The sequence below is a fragment of the Apis cerana genome, linkage group LG14 (genome assembly GCF_029169275.1).
Source record: "Apis cerana isolate GH-2021 linkage group LG14, AcerK_1.0, whole genome shotgun sequence".
Classification (NCBI taxonomy): Eukaryota; Metazoa; Arthropoda; class Insecta; order Hymenoptera; family Apidae; genus Apis; species Apis cerana.
In genome coordinates, this window is record NC_083865.1 from 7,868,215 (window position 1) to 7,881,842 (window position 13,628).

General features: G+C 25.7%; 4 protein-coding genes and 1 long non-coding RNA gene across 10 annotated transcripts in view; 2 read left to right on the forward strand and 3 right to left on the reverse strand.

Annotated features, from left to right (window-relative positions):
* The window catches only part of LOC108000694 (zinc finger protein 423 homolog), a 78,412-nt gene extending 75,413 nt beyond the window's left edge, over positions 1–2,999 (reverse strand). The window contains exon 1 of the mRNA XM_017061208.3: positions 2,458–2,999. Within this exon, the coding sequence (XP_016916697.1) occupies positions 2,458–2,497 (40 nt within the window). The 5' untranslated portion in view covers positions 2,498–2,999. The remainder of the gene's footprint in view (positions 1–2,457) is intronic.
* A 1,549-nt stretch (positions 3,000–4,548) lies between these two features.
* LOC108000636 (ragulator complex protein LAMTOR4 homolog) lies at positions 4,549–5,795 on the forward strand. The gene is made up of 3 exons (XM_017061087.3): positions 4,549–4,819; positions 5,256–5,334; positions 5,430–5,795. Exons 1-3 carry the CDS (start codon positions 4,794–4,796, stop codon positions 5,667–5,669), a joined length of 345 nt encoding a protein of 114 aa, XP_016916576.1. The 5' UTR covers positions 4,549–4,793; the 3' UTR covers positions 5,670–5,795.
* Positions 5,781–7,410, reverse strand: LOC108000629 (coiled-coil domain-containing protein 130 homolog). The gene is made up of 5 exons (XM_017061078.3): positions 7,269–7,410; positions 6,819–7,134; positions 6,482–6,742; positions 6,276–6,408; positions 5,781–6,193 (listed from the first exon to the last, which is right to left on the reverse strand). The coding sequence occupies exons 2-5, from the start codon at positions 7,128–7,130 to the stop codon at positions 5,961–5,963; spliced, it is 939 nt and encodes a 312-aa protein (XP_016916567.1). The 5' UTR covers positions 7,131–7,134; positions 7,269–7,410; the 3' UTR covers positions 5,781–5,960.
* Positions 7,269–13,489, reverse strand: LOC108000695 (piwi-like protein Siwi). 6 transcript variants are annotated; one of them, XM_062084503.1, is made up of 10 exons: positions 13,366–13,489; positions 12,102–12,312; positions 11,808–11,843; positions 11,377–11,464; positions 11,181–11,243; positions 10,845–11,053; positions 10,579–10,764; positions 10,313–10,483; positions 9,963–10,242; positions 7,269–9,834 (listed from the first exon to the last, which is right to left on the reverse strand). In XM_062084503.1, the coding sequence occupies exons 2-10, from the start codon at positions 12,300–12,302 to the stop codon at positions 8,426–8,428; spliced, it is 2,643 nt and encodes an 880-aa protein (XP_061940487.1). In that variant the 5' UTR covers positions 12,303–12,312; positions 13,366–13,489; the 3' UTR covers positions 7,269–8,425. The 6 variants fall into 6 exon arrangements, with proteins under 6 accessions (XP_061940487.1, XP_061940484.1, XP_061940485.1 ...); XM_062084500.1 differs by having other exon boundaries at positions 11,112–11,243; XM_062084501.1 differs by having other exon boundaries at positions 11,112–11,243; positions 13,319–13,400.
* Positions 8,462–10,561, forward strand: LOC114577912 (uncharacterized). The gene is made up of 3 exons (XR_003698376.2): positions 8,462–8,572; positions 9,925–10,201; positions 10,399–10,561. It is a non-coding gene; the product is annotated as an uncharacterized LOC114577912 (long non-coding RNA).
* Positions 13,490–13,628: the final 139 nt, after the last annotated feature.

Here is a 13,628-nt window from a genome sequence, read left to right on the forward strand (position 1 = left end):
TAAAAATAAAAATCACGATGAAAGAAGGGAGACCCTAAGTGAAAGAAGAAAATCAACCCACGCGTAATAGCATCGAAGAAAACGAGCAAAAAATGAAACCAGAAACGGAAGGGGAGGAGAGGAGAGAAGGATAGAGTGGAACGAGGAATAGAAAGGAAGGAAGAAGCGGAAAGGGGAAAGAGAGAGAAGAAAGAGGAGAAAAAAATAAAAAGCGAGAAAGGACGATGCGCGGGAAGGAGTAAGAGAGAAGGAAGGACGGGGAAAAAATAGAGAGATCGAGAGAGAGAAGGTGGAAGCAGTGCGACCAGAATTGGATAGGATAGGAAAACTGGTGATTACAGAGGCCGGGAATTCCACAGGGAGTGGCACCAGTCCCGCGGGTTTCCACCTAATTCCATCCTGGCTGACTACTGACTCTGTCTCTCTCTTCCATCTCCCCCCTTTCCACCCTCTATCCTCCATCTCTCTCCCTTACCAGGTGGCTCACTTCGCGTTTCTATCGCTATTTCCCTCGCTGGCCGAGTACGTAGTCTTTTCCACAACCCTCTCCTTTCATCCTATGTGCGATATCTATCCTCCACCATTTCACCCTGTTACGTTCGTTTTCCCTTGCTTTTCTCTCTCTTAGCCTGTTATCTATGGCTCTCTCTCTCTCTTTCTCTCTCTCTCTCTCTCTGTTATACCAAACGTTTGACCGGATCCCTCCATCTCTCTCGTTATCCCGATTATCTGGGAACACGTACGCCCTGATCATATTCCGGATGGGAACAAGCTGCTCTCGTACACGCTCTTTCTCCATTCTAACCCGCGCGCCTTGTCACCTTTTCCTTCATTCATCCAATGCAAAGATTTTTTTTCGTTTTTCCTTTCTTTCCTTTTTTTTTTTTTTGTTGATAGCGCGGACACCTGTGCCTTCACCGGAACGCTCGTAGAGCGCGGTTTACGAGAATCGGCCGAAGCTTTCCGCTTCTAAAATTGGCGAGGATTGGATTGGTGATTGGAAACTTGGTACTTCTTTTTTTTTTTTTATCTTTTCTTTCGTTCCTTTCTTTTCAATGTACTTAAAAGAAATATTATGGATTATATCAAAGTATTTAGATGGTTGATGATAATAGAAATATTTGGATTTGATCCGTTTCTAAAAATGAATTTCTAAAAGTATATTATGATATATGTAATCTTTTCTCTTGCTTTAAGCGACGATTTTTTTTCGAGGAAATTATCATTTATGACAATTAATAAACTTTAATAATTTAATAAACTTGGACAACATAATTCTTTTATGTTTTTTATTATTTTTATTTATATTCTCGATGCATTTTCCTAATTTATATTAACTTTTTTAGGTTTTATTTAATATTTAATATAGATATAACAAAAAATGAATCAACTTATTATAGGAGAATTGAACTATTATGAAAAAAAATATAAATGTTTGAAAACAATTGTCATTTAAAATAATCGATTAATATATGTAATAGTTTGAAGTAATTTTTCAGAAAAGACATCTATATGTTGTATATCTAAGTGGTAAGTGTAAGTATGTGTGTAAAATAATATAATTATGTAAAAAAAATTAAAAAGCAGTATTACAAACTGGAGTTTATTAAAACAAAAGGAATAAAAAAATTATATAAAACAACTTACGTTTATTAAATATTGTTCGACAAAAAAAAATAATCTTATTAAATATTAACATTGTATTTAAAATATCTCTCTAAAATAACTTTAATTTCTTACTAAAAGTTCATTTTATTCAACCAATATTAATTAGTGTTAAATTTTTTTCTTTGACTTTTTCCTCGTATATCACATTAAATATCCTTATTTTAGAGAACAAATTAAATATATAAAATGTATATTTCTTTCTTTTAATTTTACGAAACATTCAAATGTATCAAGTGTCTTATTTTATTCAGTATTGTATACATATTCAAATACTTTGTATCATTGCATTAATCATAATGTATAATTATAAAAAAATGTTTCTTTGCTATGAAAAACATATGTTATACGATTTTTATATAATTTTACGTATAATTTTAATTTTGGAATATTATTGAAATCATAACTATTTATACAACGACATCTTTCTCAACATTTCCCCCTAACACGTGATCTCGTTATCCATTTGTTTTCATTATAACTCGTTCGAAAGATTTCGTAATCGATTCTAAATAACACTTTTATGCGGGAAATAATATTTTCCAGGAAATTACATTTATAATCGGCGCGATCTTAAATTTTTTGTTGCCAATACAAACTCAAGGTCTCGATACCGTACATACCGTGTCTCGAATAGTCACGTGTTGCAATCGCATATGGCGAATTCGTAAACATTGCCGAAAGAAAAAAAGAAACATCTGCGTGGCGAACGCTTGCATATAAAGCATTCTAAAGCTGACTCATGAAATTCCTATATATCTGATAACGATCAAAAGGATTCTAAAGACTCACGTTTCAGAGATCGAGGTTTTGCCTGCTTCCTTCTGGACATAGCAGCGTCACACTGCTGGTTAGGTAGCAGTAATAAATCAGCAACAACGATTCAGTCACATTTCACACTTTTCCTCGCAATTTGATCCATCTATACACTAGAAAGGAGCCACACTGTTCCCAAACGTCGACAATTTTGTTTCGAAATGCGCACTGTAGACAAAAACTGTGTAAACACGATCCGAAATGACAATTTCGCGCGAATTCGAATAAAGAAACCGTCCTCAATTACCCGCGAATCGTAACTATAGTGAAAAATGACATCTTCGAGAATCGAAAGATCGATTTTCGTGCAACTATCGACAAATGATTCGATAATTGCAGAATCGAAAAATGAAAATATTATGACAAATAGAATAATTTTCTCACTAAGATTCGCAGATTTTTAAAACAATAGTTCGAGTACCGGAAACCACGTGGCTTCACGTGGTTCTAGACAAACGAACGTTTAAACATAACACGAACACAGAACAAACGCGCTTGGAAGACGCGCAACGAATGACACCGTATTTGATACCGCAGCGTCGTTGATGCAGAGAACCACTGAGACTCTTACTACTACGCGTGCGTCGTTCCTTACTGATAGCAGCCTGCGCAATTCTCTCTTTAATGCAGCTAAAATAAATTTATTTATGTAAAAATTACAATGCGATTGTTAATGTATTTAATCCGATAATTTTTTATAAACATCTTTTATATTATAAAAAAATATTATTATTTGCTACTCCCTTTTAAATTGAAATACTTCCTTTATTATCTTTTATTTAAATATAAAAAAAACTTCATAAAGGATTAATGTTAAATTAAATTAAATGCTAACATTAAATATTAAATCAAAATAAATAATTTTTTTTATTCAAAAAAAAACATTTAACTATATTTGAACTAATTAACTATATTGAAGTTAAGAATTAGATAATATATTCATATTACTTTTTTATTTTATATCTAATCATTTTGAAAATTGAAGAAATATATTAAACTAAAATTATTTGAAAATACAAAATTATTTTCATTTTTCTTTATTTTTTTTTTATTTAAATTACTTTACAAGATTTCCTTATTATATAAATTATATAGATTTGCATTTTGTCTATTCTGTATTATTACCGACAAGAAAGAAATAGCAGAATTCTACTACAAGATGTTGATAAACGTAATCTCATATTCTGAAATACCGATCACACAGAAAATATGTTGTTTTTTACATTTGAAATGATGAATATATTAAATTTCAATTTAATTATAAAAGTTGTTAATAAATTTTAAAAATAATTTTCTTGATATATTCTTTCATTAATATTCTTATGCATTATATTATTATATATGTGTATTCTTATATGCATATATGTTTTATGATTATATTCATATATTTTTTATAATTATGAATAATAGATATATTTATCTATAAGTTGAATTATTCATGAATATAAATTAATAAATTACGGTTATAATTTTTATTGTAATACAATAAAAAAAAATCAATTCCTAAAATATTTTATAAAATATAAATTTAAATATATTGCTATTAAACATAATTAATAATATTAATAATTATAATTATTAATAATAATTAAATATAATATTATTAAATTTATTTATATATATTATTAAAATGAAATTGTAAATGTTATTATTTATATAATAGAGACAATAAAACAACATTTTATTATTTATTATTATCATATTATTAAAATTTGATAAAAAATAAAAACATTTTATTATTAAAATCATAAGAGTCATAAGTATTTCTAATTCTGATTTTTTTTTAACAACTTTTAATTGTTAATTTAATATGAATTATAATTGAACGATCTTATGACATATAAATTATATAGATAAAAAGAAATAATCATAGAAGGACAAAAATAAAGTAAAAATTTAATCAATTTCAAAGAATTCGCAAATGAAACATATATAAATAAGAAAACTAAATAATAGAAGAATAGAAGAATAAGAATTAACTATTAACGCCATCTTTTAAATCATAGAAACATTTTTCCAAAAATAGAATAAGATAGATAAGATTAATAGAATAAGATTGATAATGAACTCCACTTACTAAATGCTAAAGAGATAACGCTAATAATTAATTATGCTATTTTTTGTTATATTTTTTTTTTCTCGTTTACATTTGTTTCATTTACAACTTTGGAGATGGCGCTAATTTCTTAATTTTTATTATATCTTTATCCTTTTTTATTTTTTTGTCTACAAAATATTTTATAACGAAATATGTGTTTTATTCTTTTTTGTAATTTTATATTAAAATTTAATTTTAATTCTAATTATTACTAATGTTGCAATCTTCTGAGTTAAAAAGGTAGTGTTGAAAAAGAAATTAATATGGTATGATGATTCTAGTGCTCCTGAGAAATGACTCAAAAAATGCATTGAATATTAGATCTATTCTATACTTTGTCTGTGATTTTATATAAAGAGAAAATGTATTTGTTTTCTACATGCATGAATTGATATTGTTCTCAGTTCATAGTTTGATAGCTTTCATTCTGTCGTAATTTCATGTATTGGCAACTATAAAAAAAAGTGTAATTAATTTGTTTAATTTTTTTTTAATCTATTAGTTATAAATAAATCTCCAATAATATATTTAATGTATCAGAACGATTTATTTTAAATCAACAGGTTAGAATTTTCATGTTTAAAAAAAAGTGTATTAAAAACAATTCAGCACAACTTAGTTTCATTTATATATTTTGCATTAAAAATAAAGTTTATATCTGAATTATATATAACAGGAAAAATATGCTTTCATTGGAACGAATTCCAGATCAAATTGGGCATTTGATTTTGACAGAGGATGGTGCAGTGTTAACGGTAATATTTTTTTTCTATATAAAAGGATTACTATTCTAATTGTTAATTATTTTTACAAAATTTTAAAAATCTTCAAATTTTATATTTTATTTTAGTCTGGAGGTGAACTGGAAAATGATGAAAAATTTGCAAACATTATTATAGGTTTAGTTACATTAACCAATAAAATTGATCCAAAAGCATTTCCTAACAATGAAGTTTTTGATAAAATATCAATAACATATCCAGATCATTGTTATATTATCTGTCTTTCAAATAAAAAGATTCATGTAGTGAAAAAAAGATTGGTATCCTCAACAACTGCAATTGTTGAGCAACCTCTTATTGATGTATAAATATTATTTATTTATATAAGAATAAAATTAAAATATTAAGCAATTTTTATTAAATATAATGAATATAAATTTAAAAAATGTAATGATAAAAATGTAAAATAAACTTTTAAATCCATTATAAACAAATATATTTTTATTTAATATTTTATTACATTATTCCTTAATATATACTGTTATTTTCATTAATAATATTATTATTTTCATATATATTATATATATATATTTATCAAATAATTATAAATTATATTATATTAGATACATGTGTAATTTTTTTATTTTAAATACAGAATACTATGAATCATTATCCGTATCAGAACTATCATAAGTAACTAGCGATGTATTTAACGTACTAGTAATTTTCGATGTCGGAGTTTTTTGTTGATTAAACTCAGGAAGTTTAGGTGTTTGATTTGTTTGTTTTTTAATACTATGATTTACAGTATATGGCAAACTTTTTACTTTATCTCTAGATCGTACAATAGTAATTAATCGTTTCAAAGGATTATGTATACTTTTTTTTGTATCTGGAAATAATATAATAAATTTTTGTAATATTCTTTTTAAATATTGATTTTTCTTTATATTATATATTATCTAAATTATTACCTTTTTTATACATTAATAATTTAGCTAATTTTATATCTTCTTCATGTTCATTAACTAAATCAATGTTTAATCCACTTTTTTTAAGCAATATTTGATCCAAACTTTGTTTTTTTTGCAATTCTTTTTTTCGTGTCTACAATATTCAAACATTATAACAAATTATATAAAATTACATAACATAATTAACAAATATATATTAAACATACTCTAAATGCAGTTCGCAATGCACAATTTGAAGTATAATCATCTTTCCATGTAGCATCATTTAGTGCTATTGCAGATTCCAAAGAAGAATCTCGTGATTTTGCTATTTTCTTATCTTCTATACCATGTTCTAATTTATACATAGCATCATCATATAATCTACAAGATACTTCTTTTGTTTCTGGTACAATCTGTTCATTTTCTTTAGGATCCCATCGATTTTCTTGACGTCTTGCACCACTCACTATTACATAATCTAAATTCTATGTAAAAAAATATTTATGTAAATAATCAAGTATATAAATAATTATTATAAAAACATAATATATAATTACTTACTGCTGGATCAGTTTTTATTTCAAAATGATTGTCACAAAGATGACATTTCATACGAAATTGATATAAAGGTGTACTATAATACATTCCAATTTTTTTTTTTTCGGCATTATAACGAACACCCATTCCTATATGATTATTACATCCATCGCACCATATATTGTATGGCATTTCAAATCTAACAATAAGAATACCCATGTGTAATTTACGTGCTCTTTCACGTAATGCATGAGTTCCAAGAAATTTATTAAGTCCACCAACACGAGGATCGTAATCAGGTGGATAATATAAATTTGTGCCTTTACGTTCTCCCATTTTTCTATAAAATTAAAGGAATCAATAAATATTAAGTAAAATATTTTTAAAAAATTCGTACAAATATATTCCAAAATATATTTTAAAATTATTTTTATGTATGAAAAATTTTATTTATAAATTTTGTTATTATAATACCTTAATTTCTAATAAATCTTCAGAAAAAATAAAAGTTTATTTAGTTTGATTATTAATTTCTATTTAAATAGAAATGATCCTTGCACGTTACTTCTTTACTTTTCTTACGTCGACTGAACTTAAAAACAATGTACGATAAATCAGGTTAGCCAACTAATCGTATATTTTATATTAGAACCTGTAGAAACATTTTAACTATTTTTATTATGTTGGTACTTTTAAGTTACTATATACGCCATCTATGAGAAACTAAAATGATTATGAAAATTTCTTAGAATATAAATGAAAAAAAAAATTATAAAATCATAAATTACAAAACAATTAGAAAATATAAAATCTTTTTATAAAAATAGTTTTACATATTTCCATTATGTATTAAAGTCTATACGTAAAGCGAAGTAAACTAGTGACTCCAAAAGATATCTATTAACTAATTTAACTAGTGACTCCATAAGATATCTAAAAATTTATATCTATTAAATTTAAAGATTTCCATTTTGTTCGCCATACAATTTTGAACATCTTAATTTTACAACATTCTTATAGAATAATATTTTACATGATATTTTTATAAATGACAATACATTCTTAAAAGATACATAATTATACATAAAAAAAAATTCAAAGTAATCTTACTTTATAAAAAAATATATGAATATATAATGTATTAATTTTTATTTTTAATAATTGTAATGTAAGAAAGTAAAATATCATAAACAAATAATTTTTTACTTCATGTTTCAAATTATGATTCCTGCATAATAAAACATAAAACTATGAATATATTTTTTCTTATTTTTTTAAATTTTTTCATAATCAATTTTTTAATCTGATATCAATTAAATGAAAAAATAATGATAAAATATCGTCTAATATTATATAATTGCTCTATATATACATATGCATATATATATATATATATATATGTGTGTGTGTGTGTGTGTGTGTGTATATATAAAGAGAAAGAGAAAGAGAGAGAGAAAGAGAAAGAATTTTTAAATTCTTTAAAAAGAAAAAAGAAAAAAAAACAAAAATTAAATTATCTGTCATAGTACAAAAAATTGTAAAAAATATACTTTTAAGACAGTTTGCATGTATAAAATAAGTTTTATACTTAATCCATATATCTTAATTCGTATATTAGGAACAAGGAATGATTACAAGTAATATAATAAACTCTGCATCCTTGCAGATGGTGGACGACGCACAAACTGTGCAACCAAAAAAGCAAGTTTGTGAGCATATTGGCAAGGCGCAGGTACTCTAACGGTACCAGACCAATTATAATACATATGACATAACTTGTAAGTCATTCTTTGCATCTGATCGGCTTTCCAACCAGTAGAATCAGCTATTACATTATATGCGCATGGTGTCACCGTACCTTGTCGTACACTTTGAGATACAATAAAGAAATCATATCTTAATGGATTAGTAACAACATCATCGACTACTGTACCAGGCGGAGGATTATTTTGATTATAGAATAAGCGAGTATTAATTCGTTTCGTAACTATTACAAATGCCAATTTAATGGTACTAGGATCACCATAAAGTTTGTTTAATTTAGCTTTTATATCATCTACTTCATGTTTATATACATATGGTACCTGACCTTCACCTACGCCATCACGATATATCAGAATGTGCGAGGGTAAAATTTTGTTCACTTGTCTATAGCATAGCACAGCTTTTTCGAGACTTTCTCCAAACTCGTCTGAAAGTTCTTCTCCTGTAGTATGAGCAGCTACTGCACTATAATATCTTGTCAAGCTTCTATCCAATGATGCTACCATTGCACCAAAATCACGGCTTTTATCAGCAGGATCATGACATACGTCATAACCAACTACCATTAAATTAATCGGTGGTAATTCAACGCTCCATGGAGCACCACCCAATTTACAATTTAATTGAATTGCTACTTTTGTAGCAATCGATCTTATACCTTTATTCGAGAGATTTTTTGCAAGGAAAACTTGTGAAGCTACTGGTCTATCATGAGTACATTTCTTTTTTATTGCACTATATCTATCAGCTCGATTATTCGATACTACGCAAAAGATTAATTCTGGATTACTAGTACTCATTACTCTTTCAAGGGTATCAGAATAAGTGTTGGATCGATCATCAGCAATATCCCAAAGTCTTGGATTGTCAATTCTAAAACCCATTCCAGATGCAGATTCTTTAAGCGTTTGTATGAATCTTTCGACATCGCGTCTCATACGACCCATGCAAATTACTACCCAGTTAGTCAATCGAGCAATATTATACAATGGCTTATTATGTAATTCGCGGGTCCAATCAGCATATTGACCTGCAGAAACCGTTCGTCCACTTCCCAATACAATTTTTTCTGGTTGTAAAAATCGTGCTGGTACATCGACCAGTTTTTCATCAAGATGTAAATTCCATTCATTCAATTCTCTTACTATAGATGGTTTATCGCGAAGTCTTCTATTAAAAACCATTAATTTATCTATACGTGCCGCGGGAGATACACGTGTATATTCTGCCAATGTACGCATTAAATGGAAATTGTCTCTCATAGCATCAGTTAAACCTGTGCAAGAATTATTTATCATGAAATATAACATTTTGAAATATAAATATTTATCATGAAACAATTAAATAATATTTTATTTTATTTAAGGATATTAATTATAATATATAAAAAATTATATATTATACCTGTTGCACGACAAAGTTCCGGAACAAGATATACCAATTCGGCTTGACCAGCACGACGTTCTCTTGGTTTCAATCTCGTTACAAGCATTGGTTGAGAGACATTGTCAATAGGGATTTGATATTTATTTTTATAATAGTCTCTATAAGTTACTTTTTCACCGGTTCTTAATTGAAAAGTTGAAATAGGACTTGAATCAAAATCCACATCTGATATACGATATGTATTATTGTTGTAATCAGTAAGTACAACTAAACCAATAACTTGATTTTCAAATAAAGTCTAAATATATAATATTCAATATGAATATAATTAAGCTTAAAAAAAATTATTAATAATTAATATTCTTTACCTTATAATCAAGTTTATCTTGATTATAACAATCATTTAATATATCTAATAAAGTTTGCTGACGCATGACTTTATGTATGATTTCAGCACACATAAGAATACTATTCTCATGTTGTCTTATAGATGTGAGATAACCAGGCCAAAGTTCCAATCTAAAATCACGTACTTCTACCTATATTTTAATTATGTTAAACAATTAGTATTATATAGTATTATTTTATATATAAATATTAAAGAATTATAACAAGAACTTATTTGTCTATTTACTTTACTATGTGCATCAAAGTAATCGCGTCCTACAAGCTGAAGATTCAATAGAGCCAAACATTTTCGCATAATTATATTGAAAAATTGAAGATAACGTTGATCTACTCTTTCCATTTCTCCAACAAGACGTATGGTAATTCTGATTTTGGTATCATCTGATGTCCTCAGAGACCAAATTTCCATTTTCTAAAATGAAATTTTTATTATATAATCTCACAATTCATTAAACGATTATATATAATCTGATTTAATCAAAAATATCTTACATCTGGTAAACGTCTACTAGAATACATAACAGTTCCATCAAAAACATATGCTCCTAAAGCTTCTCTATGAAGTTTAAGTAATCCTTTACGAACCGCAGTGCGATCTTCATCGGGTGCAAAATCAACTCGATATTGGTATAAACACCAATCAGTCGTGGCAAGCAATTTAAAATAGTTTGCTTGTAGCATTACACTAGTTCCAGTAGTACCTAAAAACACCAATATTATATACATTTGTTGCGTTGTATGTACATGAAATGTATTAACCTTGCTTAGTTATTAAATTCTCTGGTCTAGTTTGTATATTTTCTGGAGTTGATGGTATCAAACGTCTACCTCGCATAGCACCTCTTCCCAATTGTACTCCTGCATCTCCTCCACCAGCAGTTTCGCCACTAACTATAAAGTACATGTGTATAATATTCATATATAAACAAATTTATATCATATAATTCTAATCTACTTTCAAATGATATAAATATAAAATAAATATAAATGAAATATAATTTTAAAAAAAAACTTTGTTAAATACCTTCCATTGCTTCAGGAGCACTTTCTTCTTTATGTCCTGGACCACCATCTCCTTTAGGGCCTAATCTTTGAGTGGCTCTTCCAGCACTCTATTGAAATGAAAAATATTTAATAAAATAATAATTTAAAATTTCATTATAATAAGTTGTTTGGAAAGTAATTTTGTTTTTTTTTTTCACAACAAAAACATGAAAAAAATGAAATTACTTTCCAAACAACCCAATAATGTAGATCAATAAAAGATATAATATATAAACAAAAAAAGATATACACATTTTTCACATTCCTAAACTACTAATATTTATAAATAAATTTAAATTACAAATATTATGTAATTTAAAAGATTATATTGTTGAGACAGTTTATTTTTACAAAGAAATAATATTATTCAAAATATAACAATATTTTTAACAATAATACACAAACACTAACCTTATCTATTCCTTTTACCTTTGGATAAATCGTGCTCTACACAAAAAAACAAAATGAGTTTCAAATTTTTTTTTACATTTCTATATTTCTAATATACTTTGAATACATATTTCAAACATAGACACACATAAATAATTTTTTTATATTTTTAAAAAAAAATAAATACATACATTTTTTTTTTACTTCTGAAGAAATAACAAAGAAAACAAAAAGATATAAACACAAAAAAATACCATACATATCATACAACATATGTATTATTAAATAGAATTAAAGTTAAGTTTCATAAATTACCTGTGCTGGTGCTGAAGATCTTGAATATGGTGTTTGTGAAGATGGTCCTGGTTGTGGCTGAGAAGGGCCAGGTCTACGACTCCAAGCACTTGCTTGAGGTTGTTGTGGAGGTTGTTGTTGTTGTTGTTGTCCAGGACCTTGTTTTCTATCATCCTGACCTCTTCCTCGCCCTCGACTTCTACCCCGGCCCCGATCAGCCATAATTTAGAATCTTAACAATTTTTTATTGAAACATGTATTTTTCATAATTTTTTACAATAAAAATAAACATAATTTTTTACAATAAAAAAATAACAATTTATTTTAAAAAGAAAAATAATTGTAATATAATAATATATTAAGAATATTTTCTTTTTTTAAAAATTATTATGTTAAATAAAAAAAATTTTTTATAGATGCAATATTAATAACAGGAAAAACAATTCTTTATTTCATATAATATTGATGAGAAAAAATTTTTTATTTAAAAAATATGCTACTTATGTCCGAATAAATATTATATTTCCAAAAATATAGTTAAATATTATAAAATATAATTTAAAAAAAATTTTATAATTAGAACATGTTTATATTTATATTATAAAGGATATGTCAAGGTTAAATATTACAAGGAACAAAAGATTATAATATTTAAAAATAATAATTTCAAGAACGAATTTCAATTGTCATACATACAAAAAGAATTGTTAGGATTTATAGTATTACATAAATTTATAGTATTACAAAAAAAATAAATACAATTAAAACAAATAAAATTTGAAACAAATCAATATCAACACATTAATAATCAACACAAAAACGTGGTTGAATGAATTTTCATAAAAAATATTTTCTAATTTAAAACTAATATATATAATAGTATATTTAAAGATTTATTTCAAAAGTAACAGATAACTATCAATCAATCAATAAATAAATCGATGAAAAATCTTTTATAAATTTTAATAATATAATGAATACAAATGATATAATATAATGATGAATGATAAATAATCTATAATTGAAGCATATATTTTCTATTCAAATTTAATTAAATTTAATTAAATTTAATTAATTAAATAAATTAACTAAAATGCATGATTAATTAAAAATTCAAAAAACTGTACTTATAATATTTATATTATAACTAATAACTAATAATCAATAATCATAATTTTTATAAATTTGAAATTTAATAAAAAATATTAATAAAATTTTAAAATAATTATAAATAATACCTTACAATTCACAATACAAAAAAAATATTGAACAAATTAACTCACACCTTACTATGTTATTGCTATATCGGAAAATACCAGCAACACATTTGAAAAGATTACAAGAATCAAATTTGGACTAATGAAATCAAATTTGACGCATGCGTAAGAGAAACGCAAATATTAAATTCTTACAGTACCGTATTACCGTAATACATTAAAAATATTTTCTTTCTTAAAATTTATTTAATATTATAAAAATATAATAATTAATAAAATATATATATATATATAATCCTAATCTATTTTTATTTATAAATATTAAAAATAT

Coding starts and splice junctions, on each gene's coding strand:
- LOC108000636 (XM_017061087.3), top strand. CDS start 4,794: ATGTTGCAATCTTCTGAGTTAAAAAG. Junction 4,820..5,255: donor CAATCTTCTGAGTTAAAAAG/GTAGTGTTGAAA, acceptor TATATATAACAG/GAAAAATATGCTTTCATTGG. Junction 5,335..5,429: donor AGGATGGTGCAGTGTTAACG/GTAATATTTTTT, acceptor ATTTTATTTTAG/TCTGGAGGTGAACTGGAAAA.
- LOC108000629 (XM_017061078.3), bottom strand. CDS start 7,130: ATGGGAGAACGTAAAGGCACAAATTTATATTATCCACCTGATTACGAT. Junction 6,409..6,481: donor CATTGCGAACTGCATTTAGA/GTATGTTTAATA, acceptor TGAATATTGTAG/ACACGAAAAAAAGAATTGCA. Junction 6,194..6,275: donor ATTATTAATGTATAAAAAAG/GTAATAATTTAG, acceptor TATTATTTCCAG/ATACAAAAAAAAGTATACAT.
- LOC108000695 (XM_062084500.1), bottom strand. CDS start 12,302: ATGGCTGATCGGGGCCGGGGTAGAAGTCGAGGGCGAGGAAGAGGTCAG. Junction 10,243..10,312: donor AAGATAAACTTGATTATAAG/GTAAAGAATATT, acceptor TTATATATTTAG/ACTTTATTTGAAAATCAAGT. Junction 9,835..9,962: donor GGAACTTTGTCGTGCAACAG/GTATAATATATA, acceptor ATTCTTGCACAG/GTTTAACTGATGCTATGAGA.